Raw genomic sequence first — 27,991 nt, 5'->3', positions numbered from 1 at the left:
TGAGCACACAACACATTGCTAAAATAAATAAATACATTTCAAAAATAAAAAGGTGTAAATATCGTTATCCTAGCAGAAGTGCTTTTTACCTCTCTGTCACAGTATGAATGTAGAATATTTTGCTTGCTTGTTTTTTTTTTTCTTTATGCCCGTGTCATTTCTCAGTCACGGAGGTCACGGAGGTCACGGTCGCCCGCCGAGTTTGAAAGGCGGCATATGGACTCGTCTCCTTTGTTGAATTTGTTGCAGGTCAACGTTCAAGCATGGCTCCCCAATGTGAACTACCCAACATTGTGCTGTATTGTTTTAACACGCGCGCGACTTTGGAAGGGGGGTTGGGGGGGGGACGTCAGACTGTTCCATAATTGATGCTGTGTATTACCTTACATTCTCCTGTGCGGCAAACAAAGCTTGCTCATTAACAATTCACTAGGTGATTTTGAAAAGACATTTTGAGAGGACTGGGCATCTGCAGGTGGACAGCACATCGTCTTATGCGTATTCAAGGGCCGTAAATGCGAGCTGCGATCGGGAAGGAGCGCGGCGGCGCTTTCGACATGCGGCGATCGCCGGGGGACGTTTGAGTGCCGTTCAGGAAAGGTTTCGTGTTGCGCTTTTAGTTCAAGATCAATCAAAGAATTAAAATACACCCTTAAGATTAGAACAAAAGGTTGTGCTTTATTTTTAAACAGGTGACAAAAGTGGGAGGAAATGTCAACATTAGGAAGATTGTTTCAGCAAAGTTATAGTAACAGTACGGCGAACGCTGGCATATTCGCCGGTCAGTGTTTTTGGGCGGGAGAGGTCGGGGATGGAACCTATTTTCCATTACATGTTAAAAAAAAAAAAAAAAAGTCTTTACTAAACCATACTTTCTGTACTCAGGCCCAAAAGTACACAAAATTGTTGCTTTAGTGCCATTTTGTAGCATCTTGGTGCCAAAGAACTCCGTTGAAGTAAGTTGAGGAGCGTCATGTCAGGCGTGATATGAATATGAAAGCAAATCCGCAATCGGTGAAAGACCGTGCTGTACTTCTTGACGCCGGAAGACGTCAGGAGCGCTCTAAAAGCACGGTCACGGGGCCTTCCCGATGACCAGGATGCTCATGAGGAAGACCATGGTGAAGAAGATCCACATGAAGAACCTGTCCATCACTTTGGCAATCTTCTTCCACTCGGCCCCCTTGGCGCACGTGGCCCTCTGCTCTCGGAAACAGTTTGCGATGTACTCGACGTTGCGCGCCATCTTCGGGTCCCCGCCGTTGCCATGACGACACAACGCACAGGGCCCTAACGTTAGCGCGGGGCTTCGGGCTGGTGTTTTTTTGTCTTCGGGGCAGCAGGGTGGATTTCTGTCTCCGGGGCAAAACGGAACCTCGCGGTCGTCTTTCCAGCAGTCCCCTGCCGGAACTTTCCCGTCCGATTCTTTGTATTTCCCGAGCGGAAAGCTGGAGAAGAGGCTCCTCTCGGCCCTGGTGATGTGCTGCTGAGTTTTCACTCTGGGATGTTGTTGCGGCGTTGCGGCCTTTTGCCCCCGTCGCTTATCTGGACCGCTGTGACCTCCCGCTTGGCCGTTGGCTCCGATCTGGGAGGCGAAGTACCGGCGACCGATATCGTCCTGAGCCGAATTAGCGGACGAGGAGGAGGCGCAGTTCTCGCCCACCTCGTACACGCAGAAGATCTTGGACATGTAGTCGATGATGAGCACTTTTGCCCAGCGCGGAACGGGTTTGGCCTCGGGACCGCAGAAGTGGATATTCATGATGAAGATGGTGAGAGCTGTGGACGCCGTCACCATGGTCATGGTGGCGATATAGTACTTGCCTGAGTAACACACACACACACACACACACACAGGATTTTACATGGCATGGTGATATTCCTCAAGTGAAAGATTTTTGTCTCAGTAGCGATAATCCATCATTCCGATCTATATATCTATAATTCCAATCTATCTATTTATCACTCAAATCTACGTCTCTATCATCCCAATCTATCTATGTAGCTATTGCGATAAAGTATCTCGCTAATTGATATACGGTATGTGCCGAAAGCTAGCTCGCCATCTTGTCTGTCTGTTGGTCTCGAGATGTCGACGAGAACGATCCATAGATTTGAACGAGGGATGGCTGGAGGGATGGAAAGAGCGAGATTTTTTTGGGAACCGGGTAGGTTGATGGCGTAGCGGTCCACTCGCCTGACTTGGGTGCGGGCAGCGTGGGTTCACTTCCCACTCGGTGACGGCGCGAACGTGAAAGCGAACGGTCGCCCGTGTCTACGTGCGCCCTGTGACTGACTGGTGACCAATTTCAAATAAAAAGAAATCATTTGACACTGCTTTCTATTGGCTAATGTAATATACCTTAAGAGATCAAAAGTGTGTCTCCATATAAATCAGAGCATCTATCTATCTATCTATCTATCTATCGATCTAGACACTGCATACTTCTCGCTGAGGATGTAGAATCATGAATTCTCTCACCCAATCAGCATGAATGAATGTATTGATTAATATTAAGATGACGGCCGAAAGCGTGCAAAAGCAAAATCCGGCGTGAGACACGTCCCACCTATAAGAGGCACGCTCTCCGAGGGGGGCATACTCTCAGCCACCATGAGCTGGAACACGGTGAGAGCCAGCAGCACCGTCACCCCCAGGGAGACCTTCTCCCCGGAGTCTGCGGGCAGGTAGAACCCGAGAGGAGCCAAGAAGGAGATGAGGAAGCACGGGAGGAGGAGGTTGAAGATGTAGAAGGACGAGCGGCGCTGCAGCAGCACGGTGTAGGTGATGTCGGGGTACGGGTCGGAGCAACAGCCGTACATGATGACGTTCTTGGTGGCCGGCATGCCGTGGCACTCCCACTCCACGTTTTCGACAAAGTCGGACAGGTCGCCGCTGTCCATGCCCATGAAGATGTCCACCTGCAATGACACGCGACCGGCCGACGTTTTCGTCGTTTTGTCAGCGTATTAAACGCCGCAACAAAAACAATGAACGAGCCCTGGCGCCCCTCAGAATGCCCCACACCTGGTTTCCATTGTAGGTCCAGGATCCGAAGGTCAGGTTACATTCCTGGCTGTCGAAGGGGAAGTAAGAGACGTCCACCACGCAGGAGCTCTTGGTGATGGCGGGAGCGTCCCAGGTGATCTCTCCGTTGTAGCGCAGCTTCACGTTGGTGTCCATGGGCCCCGACAAGGCGTCGTCGGCCCTGCGGCGGCAAAGAAAGAGCAGCGCAACAGCTGGAGAACATCGAGTCCCCCCCCCCCCATCCTCGCCTCCTCTTCTTCTTCTGCTTCTTCTGGGAAATTCTGGAAAACTTACTGTTTCCATTTCATTTGGTTCCAGACATGAATGCTTGAAGCGCAACTGGCGGTAAATTTCATGACATCATTCTTTTTTTTTTCCCCATTTAGTTGACATTGAGATTCATTTTATTGTTGTTTTAGGTCCATCTCAATAAATGAGAATATCATGGAATACTTCATTTATTTCAGTAGTTTAATTTAAAAAAAAAAAAAAAAAAGTGAACCTGATGTATATATATTCATATATCATATTTCATGATTTTATTTTTTTCCCCAAATTTTGATACCTTAAAGCAAAATCAGAATACATTAAAAAAAAACAAAAAAAACGTGGTTAGCGATTAGTCGACTTCAAGCGTTAAAACATTGATACGGAGAAGTAAAATCTACCCATCAACTAGTCGAGTATAGTCGACTAATCGACAGAATACAATGTAGCGTGGAACCCCCTATTCGTGGGGGATAGAGACCAGGAGCGACTGCGATTAGAAAAAACATCTGCCAATAATTGACGGCCATTATAATTGCTATGAAAAAAGTGCGACTAAGCGAGGGATCAGGTTAAAAAAATACATTAATTCAATTTAAAAAATCCGACGCAGCGGGGGATCGGGGAAACAATCCCGTGGTTAGGTGGGGGTTTCTGCGAATAATGTTGGATGGGTAAAAAAAAACACAACAACAAATAGGTGCATCCGTGAATGCCGAAGAATGTGTATATGTTAGTGAGTATTCGTACATACTTATACTGAAAATCCCGATAAAATAGGTATACGACAGGAAGGACGGAACATACTTGTTATAGAGGACGAGGTCGGGTCTCCACACAAGGTTGCTGGGGATGTGGATGACCTCCAGTCCGTCGTAGTCCTCTTTATTCCACTTCAGGTAAGCGTCGTGCCACCTCTGCCTTATCCACAGGTAGGCGATCAACACCTGGTTCCTCTCGTCCTGCCACCACGCCCAACGCAAAAGCTTTTAAGCACTTCTGCTGTCAGTCTTTCTTGACGTGTGTGTATTTATATTTATATTTATATTTATAGTACCACTTTACTGTTTTCAATCCGAGGGCGCTCACACGCACAAAACGACAACAAACAAACTCTTGTTCAGTGCAGACTGACACAGCGGCGGACCTGAACGCGAACCCGATCCAGCGAAGTAGCTGGGTCTACTATTGGCCAATTGAAAACCTCGAAAACTCTTTTTTTTTTTTTTAATGACTCGTTATTCGCTGGATTTAATCAAACAAATTGGGTACAATGAGTTTCAGTCTTGACTCGACAAGGCCGGTAAAATCGAACTCGACCTGAGGGTTACGTTTCTTACACTTCAATCATCGCAACATGAATATCACATTAACACAAGTGAGCTTCCGCTCGTTGTATTTTATCATTGAATACCGTCGAGCACCATTTTCTTCTGTTTTTGGGGTTGCTGAGGCGGGGGACTCACCATGTCTTTGATCTGCGAGAGCGTGATCTGTAAAGTGAGGTTAAGCGCTCGGTCTGTGTCCTCCACGGGCCGCAGGGCGCTGGTATAGTTCTCCATCAAATCGTTGAGGAGCTTGTGGGCATAGTGACCCTGGGCCGAGTGGACCACTGCGGGCACAAAGACATCATCGTATTTCACGTTCGAGTTGTGGGCAGAACAGCCAAACCACAACTCTCGCTTCGATTGTGCTACGAGTTGCTGTAGGTTGCAGTGCATTGCGTCCTGCTGGCGGGTAATCTATAATCTATCATTTGGAGGGGATATTAATATTCAGATAGCAATTAAATTAACAAAGTCAGTCAAAATGGAGCATTATCATCTTTGTAATGGCAGAACATTGAGAACATTCTTGTCAAGTGTGATTAGTAGTTTTTCCCAGCAGCAAGTAACAAAAGTAGAATTATCTGTATCTTACTTGAGTATTATTTAGCGGATGGCTAAATAATACTACTTTTACTCCCCACATAAAAAAAGAAATGTAAATGTGTATTTTCCAGATGATGTATATTTTTAGTGGCTCATTTCACATTATCAAAGCTATGGGAGGTCTTTTTGATAAATGTCTTTCAATAGGACTCACCGGAAGGTAGGAGCATGCCCAGGCAGACTATTTGGATCATCTTGACCAGGCGGGATGGAGAAGAAAAATATGTAAACAAAAAGGAACCCGCGGACTACATGACTCCTCACACGAAGACGTCCCAACACTGGTCGGTCCGCCCCAGGACCTCGAGTGGGACCGGCGCTGGCCCGGCGCTCCGCAGGGGGACGACGCACAGCCGACGCTGACAATGACACCGGGGCTATCGCGTAACTCAGCAGCAGCAGTAGACCGAGAGAAACAAGATGCCCACCGGGAACCGCCTCGCCGCATGTGACTGATTCACCTGGCGGGCATCTTCAACACCACGGTGTTGAAAAGATGGGGACCTTAGGACCACCTAGTACAGCTCAAGTTGTACAGTCATTGTTACGTTTGTCTTTTTTTTTTTTTTTTTTTGGAACTAGGCAGATTCATGTAAGGCAACGATGAGGACAATGAAACCAGCCACAGATTGGCCAATTGCGGTTTAGTGGTCAAAGGTCAAGAACCTGTTACCTTATTATGAGGTTGGTAACCTAATCAGCTACATGAGAGGATATAATAACTAGTTCTGAAAAAAAATTAAATTCTAACTGACCTATGTTGAGATAACATGACATTTCGGATTGTGATTGCAGTTCTTTCCCCATTAATCTGTTCCGGCTTCCTGAAAAAAAAAAAAAAAAAAAATCTCCTCAAATCTGTTTTTCAATGAATAGCATTCAATATTATTGTACAATATAAAACCAGTGTTATAAAATAACTAATTATAATTCAGTTTGTGCATCATGATTTAATGCGTCAATTCAATTCATTGTGCTGCTCCTTCTGGTGTGCCCACCAGGGGACAGTATAATACAGTCGGGTCAAACAAACAAAGAAGAGAGGCTAACGAATAGATGCCAACGAGTATCGTGATATTGTCTTTGTGTGTGTTCGAATGCCCGTTGCTCAAATGGTATTACACTGACCCTACTGTTTTCCATTAACTTTATGACATTTTCCATTATGGGTTCGCATTAAACTAATCAGGAGCATTCTGATCATCTCTAGTGTTGTACGTCTTTTTAAAAAACGTATTGGAAATTACAATGTTTCATGTCCTGTATTGGTACTCTTAAATTATGCGGGTGCACCTTTGTGTCTGGCGGAGAAGCAGCTTTGGTCTCCTGGGAAGAGTTGCAAGCTGGGTCACCTTCGCAAGTGCAAATTCGCCTTGTGGTCGTCGTTTGGGCTGCTTTGTAGCACATAAGCGGGTCGGCACCCTTGGCACCCTGCCCCCGTGTCTTGAAATAAAGCCCACTGCCGGGGTTTGTTGGCGATCATCTACGAGGCACAACATGCTAGCAGGCGTACCATCTGTTACCCTGTTCATTACCAGCCTCGGTGTATGTAAAGTGATCTGTATTTTGCGATAGATGATTATAACCCTGCTCTACATGTGCTAAAAATATGTTTGCACCCAAGGTCCTGAAAACAATGGCAGTGGAAGACAAGTGTACAAACAGTCTCACTGGATGAGGCACACTAATAATCCTAATCCATTCAGCACTCCTTATGCATTTTTCATTTTAGTTAATGTCACTTGTCATTGGACATTTCCATTCTGCAGATGATTTAGGGCCTCGGCCTACTTTTTTTTTTAATTCGAATATCAGCATAATAAAGCACATATTGGGCGCTACAGAAGTTATATTGTAAACTTTGTTGTTATGGTAACTGGATGCAATCATGCCAGGAAATTCCGCACAAGAAAATGAATTAAGAGAAGATACACAAAAGGCAATTTGTTAATTTACACAGACTTTATCTTTATTTACAGATGAATCTTTACACATATCTGTTGGCATTGTCAAGGTGGCGCAATACTTGAGCATTTTCTTTTACTTTGGAGGTTGCATTTGTGTTTCTTCTAGGTTTTTAAAAACAAGAATCCAAATATATTCCTGTAGAAGGCCAAAACCAAATAAAATGCTTTTCTTTTTTTCCTTTGTCTTTTTTTATGTGGTGAGAAGACGGGTGGTTTATTCAAGTAATGAACCAGTGGGGGAGGGATGTCAGAGCGCTTTTAGAGAGTAATTACACTGCAAATATATTTTGGTGGGATTACTTAAACCTGGTTCCAAACTTGTATTGAGTCCGAGTCACATGAACGGGACGACATCGACGGTGCCGTGAACTGGTGTGGTCTCTAAACGAAGGAATATGTCCCGGTCATGTCTGTGCAGGAATTCTTTCCAGAAGTCATGCCTTCTTTGCTTAAACAATGAAATTGGAATTTATTTCACATTGTAAGCTACCCTCACTAATGCCATTAGTGGCACACGATAATGTATATGAGTTGTCTCCAGTTTAAAATTATATTTGTCCAAAGAGTCTGTCTGAATGCTTGACTCTTTCTTACAAAAAGGTTTTCCAAAACTAAAAGTGAATGCCTACATAGATGATGAATGTTTGTTGTACGCGGTCAGAGACGTGACTGGCGGGTCACGGGGCGGGCGGGGGCTTAATAAGTGGTCGGACTTGTGATTGCAGCACTGACCGGAATGTTGAATGACCTTCACGGGGGCCAGCGATGCGTGTTTGCCGGGCAACTGAATGGAGTGTGTGGCACAACAGAGGGGCGGGGGAAGTGCGGGGCGGGGGGGGAGGGGGGGCAGAGTCCACTGCGAAACAGAAGGGGCGACGCGGGCAGAGACGCTGAGAATACGAAGACGTGTGAGGCGGTGGGGGGGGGGGGGGGGAGATGAAGAAGATGTAAAAGCTGTTGTCGAGATTCAGTTACTGATTAATAGCTCCGTCGCCGTTTCCACGTCCCAGGATTTTGACGACAAGGCCACTATTACTGCATTCTGGAGGAGAAACGCACAAGTGAAAAATCAGACGACGTTAAAAATGCGACCGAGTGACACGTACTTTTTCGAAGCCCATGGCACAGAGTTCGTCTATTTTGCGCGTGTAATCCGGACTGGAGACGGGAGCGCCAGCGTAGACGTGAGACCAGAGCCTCGCTGTCTGTTTGAACATCTCGGGGTTCTGCTTGTACTGTGGAACGAACAAGCATTTCAATGACACCGGTGAAATATAAATATTCTATCGCGTACAGACAAGTGGTGCTCAAAGTTTTTTTTTTTTTTTTTTTTTAATGTAAAAAAAAAAAAAAAAATAATAAATTTAAAAAATGGGAGGAAAAAGGATGGGAATTTTTTACATTTCTGCATCAAAAATGTGGGATGATCATCTAAATCACACGATAAAACAAAGTCTGCTGAAACTAATACCACACAATTATGCTTTCTATTTTTATTGAAAATAAACATCCACAGGACGGAGGAAAAATGTATGCTAAATAATGGGACGATTGTAACCAAATTCTGCCCAATCCAATATTTTGCTCCATTTCATCCTCCCCAGAAAAAAAACATATTTCATATTCATACAGGCACCAACATATTGTGGTAACATGCATACTGGCCAACCTGATTGGCTACCACTGCATCCTGTGGATCGTCTGGTTCTGCAGCTGCCAGTAAAGCTTGTAGTGACAAGAGGACTGTCCTAAGCGTCATGGCCGCCGCCCTGAAAGAAAGGAAGACAAACACGCACAGCACTCTTAACGTGTGACGCTCACATTTACTAACCGTCCATGCCCAATGAAAAGACTATCTTATCGTATTCCGTGTTCAAATAAAGTGCTTAACTTCAGAATAATTCTTTGAAAAAAAACTAACAAAATACAGATAATACTTCGTTTTGATCATATGGGTAGAAGCAAAATCATGGACTGCAAAAATGCATTTTACATAGGTAGAAGGGTTTTCCAGAATTTTGAGGTCAACTTTGGGGGTGCACATTATACACAAGGAATTACGGTAACCATAATCCTTACCTTAACTCATCCTAAACTGCCTTAACCCCAACCCTAGTCCTACATCTAACCATAATAAACTTTTTTTGTATTTTTACAAATGTGATACATATTTGCGATGGACATCTCGTTACATCTGCGTAGCCTACCCTTCCCGCGATGCAGGAGCCAATGATGTTGAAGCGGGGCGTGTCTTGCCGAGAAAGGCCGTGGGATTTCCAAGAATGCATGTTAGAATCTTACACGTCAATCTGTAATATGGGACGTTCCCTTTCAAGTTTGGCCCAATTGTAATTTGTTTTGTCTTTTGCAAAAGTGTTTCTGCTTTTGGTAATGTGTTTTCTGAAATGTAAAAGTGTTTCATCCATCCATCCATTTTCTGTACCACTTCATCCTCACGCGGGTCGCGCTGGTGCCTATCCCAGCTATCATCGGGTGGAAGGCGGGGTACACCCTGGACTGGTCGCCAACCAATCGCAGGGCACATAAACAAACACCCATTCGCACTCACATTCATACCTACGGGCAATTTAGAGTCTTCAATCAACCTACCGTGCATGTTTTTGGGATGTGGGACAGTTTTTGTTAATTTGTTTTCTGAAATGTAAAAAGTGTTTCACAATTTGTTATATTGTTTTGCACTACCAGGCCACCGTACTCTCCGGCTTTTGTAAATGTTTTCTGACATGTGAAAGGGTTTCTGCTTTTGTAAAAACATTTCACAATTTGTTAAATTGGTTTGCACTTCCAGTCCACCGTCGTAGAGGGACCTATGTGGACATGCTAATCAGACACAATGGAAGGCTGCTACATTTCCTATTTTTGCGCTTCAGAATGAAACTTGGAAGGCAGGAAAAAAAAACAAAGGTACAAGGTCAAATTTACTGTGGTTGTGCTTACATTATTGAAAAAGGCTCGTACAATTATTGCACAGCGCTCAGCCAAAGGCTTTGTTTGTTCAGACAACGGGTGTCCAAACTTTTCCACCGCCGCATGCAGAAAAATCAAAGAAAGCAGCAGCCACTTTGACATTTTTTGCTGTTAATTTATTTAACACGCTAAAAGCAATGTAGACAAGTACAAAGTTCATTGCCGGCCATAGTGAATGTTACTTTTAGATTGAACATGCAGAGTGGCGGTAAAAGCATCCTGCAGTCCGGATTACGGCCGACTGGTCAGACTTGCGCGTTTGGTGTCGACACTGTGCCACGCTATTGAGACAACAGACTCACCACTGATCTTTGAGAATGTCCAAACATATTGCACCTGTGACTGAACTGATGTTGGGATGCCAGATCTTTGTGATAAACCGCACCTGAGTGGGAGAAAGGAAAAAAACTGCACTTACAGATTATTATTATTATTTTTTTTTTTTTTTTTTTTTTTTTTTTAATTTAACACCTATTAAGATGGCAACCATTACATGATATAGAATTAAGATCGATGAAAGTCTACCTTGGGTGGATTGAAAGGATATGTCTCCGGAATTTTAATTTCTAGTTGATATCTACCCCCTGAAAGAAACAAACATAACAGATAAGGACATGTTAACACATCAACAAGCAGGTCAGGTGCTTATTAGCATCGCTAAGTTATTTTGGGTGCGGGTTTATCCCGTCACTGTTGATATATCAATCCAAATTTATAATGACGCTGAGGTATTCCACCAAGAAGGTTCCTAACATTACATTTTCATTCCAAATAATACTGGGACTTTCAGTGAATCTCTTATCATTTATAGAAGGGCAAATAAAAATGGTACCTTGTCTTACGAGTGCCCCAACTTACAAGTTTAAGTTTTTTTTGCTTTGTGTTGAGTGCCAAGTTTGAGAAACAAGCCAGCTTCAGATACACCACCGCTCAAGTGGGGGAGGAGGGAGGGGAACAAAACAAAAAACAAAAACAAATGGAAGGTCACAGTCGCTAATGCACTTTCAGCCGTTTATTGAACAGGACAAACAAACACACAAATACGAAATGACAACACTCGCAAGGAGCTGCAGTAGGCCAGCACTTATGCCCAAACGCTCATGTAGACTAACTAGTCAAGTTACTGACGTCACACACTAGGCCACGCCCCTTATGCTACATTGCGACTCGGCTTGTTCCAACGTAGCAGAGCGGTGAGTTCAAAGAGTGTGTCCACAATTCGTTTTTCGGCTTTGGTAGGGTCAACGGCGCGCCGGTGCAAGCTCGACCATATTTGGAAGCTGTTGCTTAGCGGCGTCCGCATGTTGGCCCGTTGCCGTTAGCGCTCTGAACTCCGCCAACCATTCTCCTATTGGATGCGCCGTCTTGACGTCGCAGCCACGCCGTTTCCGATTTCAACTCGAGCACGACGACGAACGTCCGCCACGGGCGTCGCAACGCGAACGGGCTCGTCGACAGCGTCCTGCTAAGTGCAGCGTTAAAAGACCGCACGCCCGCCCGCACTAGCGCAACGTGTGTGTACCGACCTCCGCCGAAACAGGGACTCCATCGAACCCCAGGTTAAGAAGCACTGGTCCGTGGGATGAAGGCTTCAACGAAACGCTAGTTGTTGGCGAATAACAACTAGCGTTGGTTGACCAACACTTGTCTTTGTTCTGTCATCCAAGCAGAAGCGCAAGTAGATTGGGTGTCTTTTCACTGTTGCAAGCGGGCGTTTGGTGAATTTGCTGACTGACGTGAGGATTTAGGCTGTTCGTCAGCTTGCGTTTGCTTTTTTCAGGTGGGCATTAACAGCTCTTTTGTTAGATTTCAGAATAGAGTTGCACATTTTGCAAGAGACCAAGCTACCGCGCTCGTATTTTTAGTCATCTATTTCCTCACGCTTGAGTCAAGGCTGCTAGTTTGCTGCGTCGACCAACCACCTGTGGATTTCAGTGAGGCGCCCGTGTTGATAATTCTGAAACACATGATTGGCTATTAAATGTCAAACTATGTTGGGCTGGACATAAAAATCAAAAGGTGGATCCGCAACATCAAAAGGTTCTGCATGTATGCAGGGCCAGGAAATGTCATTTAGCATGAATTTAGTATTGCAGAACTCAAGACGGCTTTATTAAAAATACAGGGCCCCTATGAAGTTAAGTGTTAATTTGCGAGGCCTCGTGAAGAATGACGTTAATGGCTGTAATGGAAGCAGGACTGATGTTAGCAGCGTCGCCTTCATATGCTGTCAGGTAGCATGTCGTCAAAATGTAACCATTTTTTCAGACCGTGAAAACATAACGGAATCCAAGTATTTCCACAAGAAAACTAACACCTGTGGAACCTTAAAACACTGTGCCTATATGACTGTGCCTACGGACTTTGTCTCATTTACCCAAATGAAATATCAAATGAAAGTACAAGTGCAAATTCAGTGTGACTGTTTTGAGCCGCTCACTAATCAATCAAACTTAAAATTGTTGAAAAAGGCTTTTACGGTTAAGTGCTCAGCTGAAGGCTTTGTTGTTGACCCTTTCTGGGAAGTGTAAAAAAAAAACGTCAAATAAAAAAAAAAAAAATTAAAAAAAATCAGACAGCTTTGTTGCTTATACAGGGCCACTTTGAAGTTAAGTGATATTTAGCGAGGCCTCCTGAAGAATGAAGTTAATGGCTGCAATGGAAGCGTTCTCCATGAAGTCTCCAGAGGCCTCTCACCTTCATACGGTGTGTCTGGTGGCCCTGCTATCTCCCCTTTAAGTTCTGTGAAGTTCTCGTCCACCAGATCCACCTTAATCTGGTTTTTGCTCGTCTGAAACGATGAAGGAGCAAAGAAGCAGTGAGCAAGACGGGACAGACAGGCTGGAAAGTGTTAATTGAGCTCGCTGTCAAAACACAAATCTGCCTAGGCAGCACAAAAATGACGCCCCACACCACTAGCGACAGCTATTTAAACTGCGAACCCCCAACTTGCTGAGAGCCCTGATCACATTTGGACTTGATCACGTCAATAAACTGCGATTGAGTCAATGACACCGTAGTTTATGGAAGTATCTTTGATGGCTAACAGAGCTCGCAGTCACCATAGGGTTGATTGCACGCTAGCTCGGGCACGCAACATTTAAAAAAAAAAAAAAAAAACAACCGGGGCTCAATGAGCCACTTGAAGTGGCCTTAGTGGGGTCTTGGAAGAGCTCGTGAGTCGCCGAGTTGCCCACATGAGCTCCAAAGCACGACTACTGCTACTTTGGTGAAGCTAAGTTAGCTCAAGCTAGCTATCTGGGGGGGGGGGGTTAGCTGACAGCTGAGCCAGCGACAAGTCGGTTGCCTCGTTCTTCTTCTTATTGTCACCAGCCGATACAAAGAAAAAAACAATGTATGTATTCAAACGGGGCTGCGGGGAACACGACGACTGACCTCTTCGCTTTTGAGCACCTCCTTGAATTCCCGTTTTATCCTCTGAACTGCGATGTTCGCCATGGTCGTCCACCCGGTTTCCCAGTGCGGTTTGGGGCCTGCGAACGTTAGCTAGCTTGTCGTGGCCACAGGAACGCACAGCCTCCAAAATAACGCCCCGCCGCTACGTTGTGCTCCTGGAGCGCCCCGGGCTGCCCGTCGAGACGTGTGGCGTTTTAATTCGTCAAACGGCCGTCTTTATATGTGTGCTATTATCAAACGGGGAAGCCTAGCGAGGTTGGAGGCAATGAAAACATTTTAATGGCAAGCTGCATGAAGTCTGGCTGAGAGGAACCATGTGACCCGCACGGCATCCTCAATGCCTGCTCTCATTGGCTAGCGGCTGCGTGACGTGTACATGTCGGTTCAGGAAAATCACACTAATACTCACACTGTCACTACAACTCCTTCTCCTCCTAATAATAATAATAAGAAGAATTTGTAAAATCATAATAATTCATTTGCATCTGCCAATCAACATTTCAGTGTAAAGACAAAAGGTTGTAGCTAATCTAGTATGCATATCCTAGAAAAATACTCATTATAGAGGTGCAACAATTCCTCGACTATTACTGACTATTTTGATCATCGATTCATCGTTTTGACGTTATTGTTTCCACTAAAATTGTCTAAATTGTCTGATTTCAGCTTCTCAACAACAGTAAATATTCCTGTGTTTCTGCAGTCCTCCATGAAAGCAGACTGATTATCTCGTGTTGAATCAAAGTTTGCAAACGCGCTAAACATTTTTGCCTACTTCCTGAAATGTTGTTGTTGCTGAATCATATCGTTTAATTTCAAGTTGAACTTGTTCAAAACTGTGTGGCCAAAATTCAGCCCTCTAACCTTTGACTTTAACAAATTTGTCTTTGGTATGCTCGAAAAGGAAGCATCTTTTTATCTCTTTCAGGCCGTCTGATGAATTCCACGAGGTGGTATAAAGGTTAAAATACTGTGTCAAACTCAAGGCCCGAGGGCCACATTCGGCCCGCCACATCAATTTATGTGGCCCGCGAAAGCAAATCAGGTGCGTCGACTTCATGTTTCTTGCTAAAATAACAACATTGCAAATCGTCTTCCCTTTTATATAACGTCGATTGCAAAAAAAAATCTTCCCAATCCCCGTTTCAAAATAAACTGAATTAACAACTTTTTACTGGCTTCTGGTTTCAAATATAGTTATTCGTCGATTTTTGTTGTGTATATGTAATAACACGAGGCAATTGTACATTTACTGAAACCATAACTACGATGTGGCTCGCAGCAAAAATGACTTTGACACCCCTGCTGTAGCTGGTTAGAAGATTTGACTTTCCGTAGAGTCCCTGTATCACGTGATTAAAAAACCAAAAAAAACAAAGGCGCTGATTGGCCGAAGAGGAGATCTGTGTATCGCCGATCGATTGCTATTCCTTACAGTCCCCGGATGTCTGTCACAGCAAATTTTTGGAAATTGAATTTGTCGAACTGAATCTGAAACGATCAAACCGAAAGTGAAAATATATCATTTCAATTTTCATTGCAGATAAAAAAAAATAAAATAATTCTTACATTCACTTTCAAGTTTATTGGACTTCAGTTCCAGACTAATAAATTCAATTTCGAATTTTAAATGCAGTTTTTAAATGCAATGTTTCAAATCGAGCAATTCGAATTCAAATTACGTTTTTCTAATGCAATTATTAAGTGTAGAAATTCAAATTCAAATATAAATTATTCAAATACAGTTCCTGCTGGCCCATAAGAATCACCTCTTTCATGCACTATGGAGGTAAGTTTGGATAAACTTTAAAGCAGACATGTAATCATAGAGGGAAAATATTACAAAATATTTCTGTGAAAATCACATTTTCTCAAGCCTATCCTGACTTAAACAGCCATCATCAACTTCTGCCAGCTCTGCATCTGCATCTGAATACAACAGCTACTCACTGCGAGGGGACCACGTGAGCTGATGCTGGTTGGATGTTGGGAAGTTCGCTCACGCCATCTTGTGGCAGAGTGTGTGAAGCGCTCTCGGATGTCAAGGTACCGGACGGTGGCTTGCAAAAAGCATTCCTACCCCTTAAACTTTTTCCATTTTGTCACGTTCCACCCAGACTTCATTGGATTTTTTTTTTTTTTTTTTTTTTTGAGGGATTTGATATCGTAGACCATCACAAAGCAACATATAATGGTCAAGCTGAAGGAAAATCATGTTTTTATTTAAAAAAATAATAATGACTGAATAACATTATTATTATTATTATTTTTTTTTTTATTAGTTTACAAATAAAAACATGTTAAAGTATTCAGGACCCTTTCCTCTCTAACCCTAAAACAAAAAAAAACAACATTTCTATATACATATATAGTGTATACATACATATGTACATAAACAGGAGCTGATTGGCTCTCAAATGGTTCAACAGTCATTTCCAGTACATTTTAGGCAACAATATGCCAACATTCGTCATTTCCAATCTCAAAAATCGATGTCAAATATGGGGTGCCCCAAGGTTCAACTTTGGGACCTTTGCTCTTCGTCCTTTGTATGAATGTCTTTGTGACATCGTCTCAATTAGTCACATTTGCTGACAATACCAATTTATTTCTGTCCCACAGCAATTTAGACGAGCTTCAAGATTTACTTGATTGAAATGTAATGAATTATCCTTAAACATAAACAAGACAGATTTAATTATATTCCACTCCAAAAAACAAACAAACAAACAAACAAACAAACAAACAAAAAATGTCTCAACATAGATGGAAAGGAGTTGAAGAGTAAAGTCTACAAAATTCAAAGACAAATCACTCAATTACAAATGTCACATTGATTATCTGTTAAATGAACAGTCTAAATATGTTGGATTATTTATCAAACTTCGATTTTTTATCTTCCCTTATCTGCTTCCTTATCGTCTACAAATCCTTGTGTGAGTCCCATATTAATTACTCTAACATTATAGGGCGCAACACTTTCCTCACTCGCCTGAAGAAATTAGAAAGTGTACAAAATATGTTCTCTCTTTTATAGTCTCAATCTCCTGAGGCTTGAGCAGTTCAATGTCCATCCAATTGCATCCATAATGTACCAAGGGGTCTATAATCTCAATCCCACACTCTCCAAACTCATCCTAGTCAGCTGTCCTGAACACACCGATAAAACTAGAAAGAGGTTTTTTTTTGTTTTTGTTTTTGTTTTGTTTTTTTACTTGTCGAAGGGCACAGCCGGGGACCCCCAAATGCTCAGCGCCCTGGAACAGTTGTCCCTGTTCGACGCCCCTGTGTGTACGCACCCCTAAATACCATAGGATTTTTTTTTTATGCTTATTTTCAAGAAAGAGTCAAAATTTTATGACAACAACTATATTTTTGGGAGAAAAAAATCATGACAAGAATAGACATTACAAGAACAAAGACATATTTCGTATTGTGTGTCATGAGGGAAGAAAAACAATTTACCAAGTGTATTTTAAAAATACAATTATATTCACAAAATATTAAGACTTTTATTCTAGAAAGACGCCTTAATCCTTTCTCCGCAAAAATGACGACTATACAGTGTTCCTAACCGATTCGTCAATTATTTTGCCAACCCGTAAGCTACAGCTGGTGGACCCCAGGGGTCAGTTTTAGAACCCCTCCGCTAATGTATGGCACAACGAGTCAGCTTGACAGCAGGCCGACACAAGTGCACTTCTGCACCCCTTCCTCTCCTTCTCCTGCTCGTGATGCTCACTCTGCTCCTCCGCCCCTTGGTGTACTTTCTCCTGGTGACGACGGTGGAGAAGACCAGCACGGTGAAGACGATAGATGTGAGCATGAGGCAGAAGCCAAAGAAAGTCAGGACCTTGTTCTTGGACACCCACACGCATAAGGAACACGCTGGCCGGACCTCAGCGGAGCGACACTCGTTCGAGGTAGCGTTTTTGGGGAAACCGTTCCGAGTGATGATTTGTCTGTAGACGTCAATGGAGGCCTTTGCTTTGGATTGGTGGTTGGTTGAGCTAAAGAGACCATACTGAGGTGCATGATCATCCTGCAACTTCCACACATAAAAACCCCGCAGGTTGACTCCATCCAACTGCCGTGCTGGGGATACATGAAGAGAAGCAGAAATATTTATTGATCGTCAATTTACTCCTGCATCTGGTTTGTCATTTTGGATGAAATTCTCCTATTGTTTGATGGCGCAATATGGGCGAGCAATCGGCCACGAAGGGCAAAGTATAAAAGCTAATTTAATTCATCTCTCCATTTTTTATTTTTTTTTCTGCCCTCCCACTTCTTATCGTCTTTATGGTTCCTCGGGACTTCAGAGGACGCAGCAATAAAGCCATAAAATCTATATTGCTTGTCGAGCTTTGCCTGGGCGTCAGCGTTATTCTGATCCAGGCCGAACGTACATTAAACAGTAGAGAAAGTGAACATTACTTCTGGCGGAGGAATCACATTTTATAAAGTAGTGCGGCACAAATAATTAGCTCTCCATCATTAAGAGCAGCATTTAAATTCCGCAATATTAAAAAAAAAAAAAAGACTGAGGTTCCATCCATCCATCCATCCATCTTCTACCGCTTATCCGAGGTCGGGTCGCGGATTTGCAAGCGATCTTTTTTATTGTTTTTTAACAGTACACACACACACACACACACACACACGAGTCCCAATTTAGAGTGTGGCATAGCACCACCTGAAAACACGGAACTCTATTGGGTGTAGATGCAGCGTAATTAAGAGTCGAAGAAGTGAATAATGTTGTACTGAATGGTTTGGTTGAACAATTTGGCATTTAAATATACACGATTTTGGTTCTCTTTTGGTTTCTGTGTCAGTTATAAAGTGACCTTCAACTGGAAGTGTAAAGTAAAACCTTGAAGCAAGCACACTTTGCCTCTTATTTGGAGAGTTGCGCGAGTGATAAGCAAAGAATATCGTTTGTAAAAAGTACTACTCGTGTTATATTACGATAAAGTGTGTTTTCAAAATAGGTTGAGGTGTGTTTAGAGCGTGTGGTATAAATTGAGTATATGTCGGTGTATGTATAAGAAAAATAAAAAGTCTAGACCTTTCAGAGCCTCCTGCAGGTAACTTTTTAGATAGTGCTGCCTCGTGCTATCCCGGACAGGAGCCTGGTCATCAACCCCACTCGCTGTGACAACGATGGGCTTCGCGCTTCCGTATCGCTCCGTCACCCAGGTCAGGACCTTTCGCAGCCCCCAAGGGACGAGAGCTTGGCCCAGACCGGAGGAGGGCCAGGTGGGGTCGGAGAGGATGAGGCAGTCGTGGTCGCTCGGGTCTTTTCGCTGGACATTATTCGGAAAGGGAGAAACCAGGCGGGTGGTGAAATGATTCAACGCGATGAAACTCAGTGCACCTCGGAGCTCCTCTCTCTCGCTTTTGCTAAAAGTGGGAAGAGGAGATCTTTGTTGGCCCAGAAGTCGAGCTCGCTCCTTCAGGTAAGTCTTCATTTCTGGTGGGTCGTCCCCTTTGCCCCGCTTCTCCTCATATCCGGGCCTCAGCAACGGGTCCAGGAAGCGACCCAGTTCAAAAAGAAGGAATCTCTCTACCGCCGCCGCATGTGACCTTAGGAGGAAGGGATTCGCAGGCTCGGCCCAATCGGCGTGTAGCGCCAGCGACACCTCAGTCCCCGGCCGATGAGCGTGCCTCCGCTCGTGGAGCCGCCAGGCTTTCGCATGAGCCACAAGGAGGTTACGGGCGGCCCGCTGTCGCTCGCCGCCGTCGGAATAAATATCCGTCAGCCTGTTGGGCTCGTTCACCGTGATCCAGTAGCGGACCCGTGAGCCCAGCTCCCGGTAGCAGAGTGCCGCGTAGTCTCGAAAGGCCTCCGCGGTGCTGGAGTTGAGCCAGCCCCCCGAGGCATGCAGAGCGCCGGGCAAGCCCAGGTTGGGAGCTTTGTGCGTCGGGTAGTAGAGGATAACCACAGCCTCCAGGTCCAGCTTCTTCAGCTCGCTGAGCACACAGCCGTAGTACCTTTTAAACACAAGTGGCAATGGTACGGTCTTTTTTTATGGCACAAACAAGTGGGTGGTAATGCACTACATTTACTTGGGTAACCTTTTGGAAACAAATTGTGTGTTTCCGGGTAGTCTTCATGCAACAGACTTGAAATACTACTTTGAGCTACATTCTGTTCGCTACTTGCTCGACTCGTTCATTTTTTTCAGAGAGATTTCGGCCTCGGCCGCTGTCACCGTCTCATGTTGCTCATTTGGCCCGAATTCATGTTGTTTGATAAAGATTACATCCATTCTTAAAGTTAAAGTGATACTTTTGGTCAACTTGGGAATTTGCATGTTCCTATTTTATATATTTTTTTCCTATTTGACATTCATGCTCTGGTTAAAATTGTTTTTTTTAAAAATCCATAAAAAGTTACTCACTGGTTACTCAATGCTTAGTGCGCAGTAGTTTTTTTTTTTTTCTCCCCACAGAATACGTATTACTAAAGTAATAATTTGGAGGAATGCTTTTTTTACTTGTACTTGAGGCACATTATTCTATAAGTAACAGTACTCCTACTTGAGTACAATTCCAGGCTACTCCACCCATCTCTGTTCTACTCACAAAAATGTCGGCGTATTCGGCTTTTGGGTGAAATTCCCGGATGAACTTAAAATGCTTTACCGCTCTAAACTTTTAAATGCACGTCCAACTGTTTCATCTTTCAGTGATTTTTGAACAACTAGCTGTTTGTGAAGGAGCAGCCGAACGGCAAAATTCGTGCCGGGCTTTTTACCTCAGCGCGTCCACGTTGACGTTGGAGAGGTCCCCATGTGGTAAAATCAGAGACCAGTTCAGAGCGAAGCGGTAGTGCGTCGCCCCCGTGGAGGCAAACAGGTAGAGATGATTACGGATGGCCAGAAAGTCCGTGCACTGGGAACGATTAGCGTGAAGCTTCGCTCCTGGGATTGCACGCAATAGTCCATCTCCTGTCCGGTTCCAACTGTACACACGGGGATCTGTGAACTGCGGGGAGAAGGGGAAAAAGCGGACCTGACAAAAAGAGAGACGGAGCAAATGGATGGATGAGGGTGCCTGCGTTTGTTTCGATCCGTTGTGTTTGATTACCGTTAGTACCTCCAAGGTGGAGTCAGCAATACCCCAGTGAAAATCACAGGGGAAGTGACCTTCAACCTCTGCGGAGGGCTCCACTCGGGGGAAACCGTTGTCGGCGATAACCCGCCGGTAGTACTGCGCGCTGGTTTTGGGCGTCCTGGTGCGATTAGGATGGGTGAAGTCGACGTAGAAAAGGCCCCGGCGCACCGTGTAGCCGTAGTTCCATTCAAAGCTGTCCAGCAGCGACCACGCGGTGTAGCCTAGCAACCGAACGCCATCCAACCTGACAGCTGGAACACAAGACACGGCACTCACAAGATGAAGGGGGTGGGGGTGGGGGGGTTATATCGATTTTATATGGAACCCTCCTCCATCGGCCAGTTACTTACAAATACAAAAAAAAAAAAAAATAATCCAACAATTTGATTATTAGAATTTAAAACATCATAGATACGTGTCATCCTCTAAGCATGTATAATATACTTATAATATATATATATATATATATATATATAATATTGGGGGATAAGCATATAAGATTAGATACAACAGTCAAATGTTGTTCAGCAGATGCAAAGAAGTCGTAAACTGCAATTTAATACAGTGGGAATGCTAAGTTAAGGAGTAATAATAATAATAATAAGAAGACGAATGTATTCTTTTAACATTTGATTATTTTATCATTTCAAAGGTACAACAACGATTCGGGTTAAAATTGGTTCAAAAAGAAGGAATAGCACTTTGATGGGACGGCGAGAAGCAGGAAAAACGTTAGCTAGCCATATGTACAGTAAATACAACAAATAGCATAAGCATCATTGCTACAACTGAATCGTTTTGCAGTCGTATTAATTGGACATTGCGTTCCGTTTGAATGTATTGGAGCTTTTCTATTTGAAGAGTTAATAGTCCTAACTAGTTTCAATATATATTACCCCCGCCCCCTCTTCACATGTGCCCAATGAGTTCAGGGTGGACTCCGCCTCACGCCCAAACTCGGGTGGCATAGGCTCCGACTCACCTGCAAAAGTAGTTATTTGTCGGAAAAAGCGCGACAGCAAACGGACACTCGGATAGAAGATTTCAAATGCGTTTGACCTTTTACCTTGTAATGCCTGGTTGATAAATCTCTTCATCAGGTAAAGGGCCACTGTGTCCTCTCTGCCCACACTCGCTTCAGAGAACCATCCACCCTCGGCCAGCAGAACGGGCAAGTCCCCGTACTCCAGCTTGATCCAGGCCAGGACGCGCCTCAGATCCGGAGACACGTTCTGGCCGAAGTGAGGCAGGTTTCGACCCAGACGGAGGACGTTCGGCCCGAAGGACAGGGCGAAGAAGTCGGCCGTGTTCTTCACCCGCAGCTTCTCCTCGGCGGAAAATGCGGGCAGGAGGCCATCGTGCTTGAGTTTCATCGAAGCTGGATAATCTCCATCGCCTAAAATGGGATCGGCGAACCAACCGAGAACAGCTTCCATCGACTGTTGACAAAGTTCGACAGCGGCGGCTGCGGATTGGCCTTTTTGAGCTTCAACCCAGTGGGAGCCCAAAACAATGGACACTTGACCCTTCTGAGCTGGGCGGTAGTGGGTATTATAGGTGTGCCAGGCTTTGGCATGTGCCTGCAAGAAAAACACAATCGTATGTTCGCTAATCATCATTTTACTTGTACTTGAATGTATTTTTCTGATGACTTTTGACTTTTACTCCCAACATTTGAAAAGACTGTACATCCAGTATCTGTACTTTCTTCTCCTGACTTTGTCAAAATAGGCTTGATCTTTTTTTTTTTTTCAACACAACATCAAAATTCATTTTATTTAACATAACTAGAGAGGGGTAAAGTCAGAGGGGCTGCCTGACTGAGATCTCGGGGACTCACATTCCTTTATTATTCATTACTTTAAATCGCTCTCCCTTCCAAGTGTCCTGTATAATTTACTTCTATGTTATCAAGTCAACTCCCTGTTATCACATAAGTGTTGAGTTGTGAGTTTGTGTCCCGTGAGTTAACAAACTCTCACGCTGTACGCAAGCAAGTGCGTCTTCGGATAAATGATTGAGACTGCATGAAAAAAAAAGAAAGAAAATGTTTCTCTAATCATTCAGAAAATGACCTCGTTAACATGGAAAGGAAAAGGTCAAAACGATCAGGTGTGCAAAAAGGATGCAAGTATGTATGAAAAGAGCTTTATCCTTTATGACCATAGTCTGTTGTTAACCTGTGAGGGGAGGGGAGGCTTCCATGACCTCATGTAACCTTTAGTAGCATTTGTGCCTCTCTTTTTTTCTCGCCTCTTGCTAAGGTGCGTGACTGATTGTTTCAGATGCATGTTTTTCTTTTTCAGTGAAAATGAACCGCATTTGGATAGAAAAGAAAGTGTATGATGGACTTTTTTTTTCTAAAAATTCCCGAGACGGGGGAGTGACCAATCATCTTAACGAGAAGCTATAACTAAGAGACATTTGGCCACAAGGCGCCATTTAAGCTAGGACGGAGACTGACCTCATGTAACCTTTAGTAGCATTTGTGCCTCTCTTTTTTTCTCGCCTCTTGCTAAGGTGCGTGACTGATTGTTTCAGATGCATGTTTTTCTTTTTCAGTGAAAATGAACCGCATTTGGATAGAAAAGAAAGTGTATGATAGACTTTTTTTTTTTTTTTTTCTTGGAGACGGGGGAGTGACCAATCATCTTAACGAGAAGCTATAACTAAGAGACATTTGGCCACAAGGCGCCATTTAAGCTAGGACGGAGACTGGCGGTGACCTGAGTAACGGATGTGGTAATCGCGGACTGCGCCTCACAGGTGCTCCATAATGATCTTTTTCTCATATGAGCGTCAACACACGCCAGCTGTGCAGCGCTCGAGACGGGAAAAACAGGAGTGATTATTACCGAGGCATATCTCCATGACTTCCTGGCACACGCTGTGCTGACATGGTGGACTTTGGAACCCCACGTCCTGTAAAATGTCCCGTTTGTTTGTTCAAAAAAATGACCAAATAAATTAGAATATATGTAAACAAAGCGGTGCATGCAGACTTACCCTGATCAAATTGTGGGCCACAATAAGAGCGGCGGCGTCCCCCCCGGTTTCCCCGGGGGCATGCACCCCAGTGCCGTACCCGTGCACAGCCACCAGATACGGGTTATGCATCGTAAGCCAGTACCTAACGCGGTCCCCGAACGCGCCGAAACAAAAGGCAGCGTAGTCCTCGAACAATCCAACGAGCGTGTGGTTTTTCCATCCGCCGTAGACCTCCTGCAGGACCAGCGGCAGATCCCAATGATGGATGGTAACGATGGGCTCGATTTGCTTTTGCAGAAGCCTATTTATGAGGCGGTTGTAGTGCTCCACTGCAGGTTGACTGGGAGGACCTCTCGCTCTGCCATCGGGGAACAGTCTGGGCCACGAGAGGGAGAAAGAGTACGATTTCACCCCCAAATACTCGAGCGCCTGCACGTCTTCTTCCCAGCGAGCGTAGCTGTCACCGGCCGCATCGGCCGTCCTCGATTGGGTGAAATGGTCCCAGATGGATGCACCCTTTCCGTCCCGGTCCCGGGATCCTTCAGTCTGGAAGGCGGACGTGCCGGACCCCCACAGGAATCCTGGGGGGAAAGTATCACGAAGAAAGGATTGTTCTAGACTGATCGGGACCGGCTTGGGCTTCTGCCACATCTGTCGGCCATCGCCAATAGAGCCAGACGCTCGGTGCCAACTGTTCACCAACCACAAGGACAGAAAGAGGCACTGAATCATGGGTCGGCGTGGAAGGTCCAGCATGCTGAAGGACTCTATCTTGCTCCAGAAGTCCACACGGAGTGAAGGGCACGGTGCATGGTCTCAGTGGGAGATGTTGTTCTTTTGAGGAACAATAGTAGATCCATGTTGTTGGAGGGCAGAGGAAAAATGACCACAGCCCAGCGAGAGCAGGATCTGAAGAGACGGGATCATTCCCTATCTCCCCTCTCGGTGCACTCGTGCCGCCGCTCGGCCCCGCCCGCCCACCTCATGTTCGCGCAGGCAAAGGTTGACCGATAAACAGCCACCTCGCTCGTGTCACTGTGAGAGGTTTCCGTCTCACATAACACTGAATAATGCATCACCACACCCAGAAAATATCAGGGAGGTACTGTACAGCTTTGAACTGCAGTGGTGCCTTGAGACACCAGCCCCCAAAAAATACAAAACTGTTTGTATTGTGTTTTAAAAACCTCCATATTATTGCACCCGTACTTTATGAAAACATACAATGAGAATGTAAAGTAATGAAACCGTTTTATGCCACGTTTGGCTTCAATTCAATGGACATTGTGCTGCTCCTTCTGGTGTGTGCGCCTTGGCCACATGGGGCAGTATAATACAGCACATACAGATCTACATGGAAATGATCACAACTCCTCTGGAAACTACAGTTATAGCAGTTATTTTTCACAAAAGATAACGGAAATATGCTTGTGAATAATGTTATATTGTCTTTCTACGTATGTTGCTTCATCATTTGTGTTCAAATATCTGTTACTTAAGAGTTAGAACTTATGTTATTCGTTAGCCTGTCTAGGGAGTTTTGCTAGCATTACGCTAAACAGACTTTATCCAAATCTGTACAAATATACAATATTATATATATTAAATATACAAGGAGATTTTGTGGCATTGATTCCCTTACACGCTAATCTTTCTTGACTGAAAGTCCGTGTTGGACTTCAGGCACTATTTGAGGATCTCCAAAATGTTGGCGTCAATTTTCAAATATGAGCTTCAATCAATTCACATCAGCTGCGATGCCTTCGGGACATTTATTAAGGAAGGGAGGAGAACGGATACGACTTCTACAGCAACATGAAGAAAAACTATACTTCTTTTGACAATCTTATGGCCCGAAGGCACCGAGAAACGTCAGCGGTGTTCTCCCCAGATTCAATAAAAGCATGACAGGTGAGAACGAGATTACCGGCTTGTGTAACTTTATTCAATTTGGATCCATTTTTCAGTCGGTGACCCGGGCTCGACATCGCTGGAAAGTGTGCGTGTGTATACTGTGTTTGAATGTCCGCCTGTCTGTATGTGTCATTGTCTTTAATCAAGCCTTCAGGTCAGAGCAGCGTTGTCATTAAGGCAACGTGTGGCTGCGGAAAGCAAACAGTGGAGTGGCTCGGGAACACTGTGCCTAAAGCAGGCAGCTAATTGACACTATGAGTGCAAGAAACCTGTAGACTGTATATAAGTTTATCGGTTGAGCAACATGAATGAACCATTTCCTTTCAAATGTCCCAAATAAAAACTGAATTAATATTACATATATTTAAAAAAATAATAATACATATACTCAAAAAAAGACACCATAATTGCTGATTGATGGCTTAATTTACTATTTAAGGCACATCTAAAATACACAAGAATCAAAGTATGTCTCCTCACGTATGTAAACAATATTTCAAATACACCACAAGGTAGAAAGTGGCCTGCTTTTTTTTTTTTTGGGTGCACTTGCCCATTCCAAAAAGCTCCAAAACTAGGCATTTAAAGTGGATATAAAAAGTCTACACACCCCTGTTCAAGTAAGGTTTGTAAAAAAATTAAACCAAGATAAATGATTTCGTAACTTTTCCACCTTTAACGTGACTTGTACAACTAGGTTGAAAGACAAATGATTACTTTCAAGGAGAAAAAAAGTATAATAATAAAACGAATATAGCGGTGGCATAGCCGTGATTACCTGAGGCCAAGTCCTCGGTATTTTTTCCTGTGGAAAAACAGTCACAATGAATTCATCAATCGGTATGTTTTTAGAAAGTATCATATTAAGGGCTGCTGTTGTTTTCTAACGCCTGCTGACATCTTGTGGCAAGGAGTGGTAGTGATCGCGCACCACATTAAACCAGGGAATCCATTCATTCATTCATCTTCCGTTGCGCTTCTCCACACTAGGGTCGCGGGCGTGACGGAGACCTATCGCAGCTATCTTCGGGCGAGAGGCGGGGTAGACCCTGAACTGGTCGCCAGCCAATCGCAGGGCACATGTAAACAAACAACCATTCGCACTCACATTAAACCAGGGAATATTGATGGTAAATATTTACAGCACACAACGTATTGACTCATTTTCTTATCAAGATAAGCAATACGCAAATCATTTTCTCATTATTAGTTCTGACAAATTATTACATCATGATGAAACCACGTGAAATATTCTTTTTTTTTTTTTATGTTTTGAGTAACATAAGAGTACACTGAAAAAAATGATTTGAAGGCAAGACAAACAGGAGTAAGTTTACCCTCCTTTTGAGAAAGTTGTCAAATGGAAATCCTCCTTCGCAGTACAAATTTAAAAAATGTGGGACTTCTCAAAATTAAAACTTGACCATCAGTACTGCGGAAAAATCATTTTGTTATTAATCACAGCACGGGGGTTGTCTTGGGCCTTTGCGTAAGCAACCGACAAATATTACATGCAATCGAAACCTGCACATTACTACCATATAAAATGCCCATTATTTTTAATTTGCAACAGCATTTATTTTGCATTCAAATAATGGGAGTCAGCAAGCTACCAACATTGCTTGGATTCCATATCTTCTTCCACTTGTGCCCATGATTGTAGTCCGTCATGAACTTTGAACGAGTTGTAAAACAGCTCTTCAAATGGGCCGTCCGGCAACCTTTGAATTCAGTCACAAAATCTCGAACAACAACGCTACAAAAACAAGAACAAACCTTTCGTTTGTGGACTTCGTCTCCCCTCAAAACATATCACGACTTTCTTCTCGAACAAAGCAATTAACCGGCGGCTAAGCGGAAGCAAAAACAAAACTCTTTGAATAATTGGGCCACTTGAGAACTAGAGCGGGCTAACTCCATTTGTGTCATTTTGGGGGAATGATGGAAAAGATTTATGGTTGTCACAAAAAGATGTAGTGCAAAAAGTGGCCTAAGCCCAAACATCAGTCATTTTTTATGATAAATATAATTCACTTGTATTCACATGCAGATGCAACGACACTCAAGGTAAAATAAAAAGAAAAAGTGCCAAGTGCACTAATAGGCCGCCCCCTTTTTTGTCAAAAAAAATAAATAAATAAATATATATATATATATATAAATATGTGTATATTTATATAAATATGTACATATATAAATTATTTTTATATTCATTTCTGCATTAAAAAATGACAAAAGTGGAGTTAGCCCACTCTAGTTCTCATTTATCACACTTTTCCTTTTTTGGAACTGTAACAGTATTCTGTTTTTTCTTCTTCCATTGTAACTTTCTACAGGTGCAAGGTTGAAGCGTGCCCATTTTTTTTCTG

The 27,991-nt window shown here is 43.7% G+C and overlaps 3 protein-coding genes across 7 annotated transcripts; all 3 read right to left on the bottom strand.

Annotated features, from left to right (window-relative positions):
- Window positions 1-700: 700 nt before the first annotated feature.
- LOC133485145 (neuronal acetylcholine receptor subunit alpha-9-II) lies at window positions 701-6,041 on the bottom strand. Of its 2 annotated transcripts, XM_061788531.1 has the most exons (6): window positions 5,381-6,041; window positions 4,762-4,907; window positions 4,103-4,257; window positions 3,029-3,209; window positions 2,571-2,922; window positions 701-1,824 (listed from the first exon to the last, which is right to left on the bottom strand). In XM_061788531.1, exons 1-6 carry the CDS (start codon window positions 5,418-5,420, stop codon window positions 1,076-1,078), a joined length of 1,623 nt encoding a protein of 540 aa, XP_061644515.1. In that variant the 5' UTR covers window positions 5,421-6,041; the 3' UTR covers window positions 701-1,075. The 2 variants fall into 2 exon arrangements, with proteins under 2 accessions (XP_061644515.1, XP_061644514.1); XM_061788530.1 differs by having other exon boundaries at window positions 4,762-6,041.
- Window positions 6,042-7,169: 1,128 nt separating this feature from the next.
- ube2ka (ubiquitin-conjugating enzyme E2Ka (UBC1 homolog, yeast)) lies at window positions 7,170-13,927 on the bottom strand. Of its 3 annotated transcripts, XM_061787980.1 has the most exons (7): window positions 13,578-13,927; window positions 12,879-12,972; window positions 10,707-10,765; window positions 10,484-10,566; window positions 8,863-8,962; window positions 8,300-8,428; window positions 7,170-8,235 (listed from the first exon to the last, which is right to left on the bottom strand). In XM_061787980.1, the coding sequence occupies exons 1-7, from the start codon at window positions 13,638-13,640 to the stop codon at window positions 8,161-8,163; spliced, it is 603 nt and encodes a 200-aa protein (XP_061643964.1). In that variant the 5' UTR covers window positions 13,641-13,927; the 3' UTR covers window positions 7,170-8,160. The 3 variants fall into 3 exon arrangements, with proteins under 3 accessions (XP_061643964.1, XP_061643966.1, XP_061643965.1); XM_061787982.1 differs by lacking the exon at window positions 12,879-12,972 and having other exon boundaries at window positions 13,578-13,735; XM_061787981.1 differs by lacking the exons at window positions 12,879-12,972; window positions 13,578-13,927 and adding an exon at window positions 11,040-12,855.
- Window positions 13,928-15,878: 1,951 nt separating this feature from the next.
- On the bottom strand, window positions 15,879-25,141 carry klb (klotho beta). 2 transcript variants are annotated; one of them, XM_061788373.1, is made up of 6 exons: window positions 23,727-25,141; window positions 21,787-22,300; window positions 20,694-20,971; window positions 20,362-20,618; window positions 18,670-19,595; window positions 15,879-17,693 (listed from the first exon to the last, which is right to left on the bottom strand). In XM_061788373.1, the coding sequence occupies exons 1-6, from the start codon at window positions 24,462-24,464 to the stop codon at window positions 17,248-17,250; spliced, it is 3,159 nt and encodes a 1,052-aa protein (XP_061644357.1). In that variant the 5' UTR covers window positions 24,465-25,141; the 3' UTR covers window positions 15,879-17,247. The 2 variants fall into 2 exon arrangements, with proteins under 2 accessions (XP_061644357.1, XP_061644358.1); XM_061788374.1 differs by having other exon boundaries at window positions 20,703-20,971; window positions 23,727-25,135.
- Between the last annotated feature and the right edge of the window lie 2,850 nt (window positions 25,142-27,991).

Source organism: Phyllopteryx taeniolatus, chromosome 10 (assembly GCF_024500385.1).
Source record: "Phyllopteryx taeniolatus isolate TA_2022b chromosome 10, UOR_Ptae_1.2, whole genome shotgun sequence".
Taxonomy (NCBI): Eukaryota; Metazoa; Chordata; class Actinopteri; order Syngnathiformes; family Syngnathidae; genus Phyllopteryx; species Phyllopteryx taeniolatus.
Note: the sequence above shows the minus strand (reverse complement) of the source record. Positions and strands in the feature narration are given on the sequence as shown.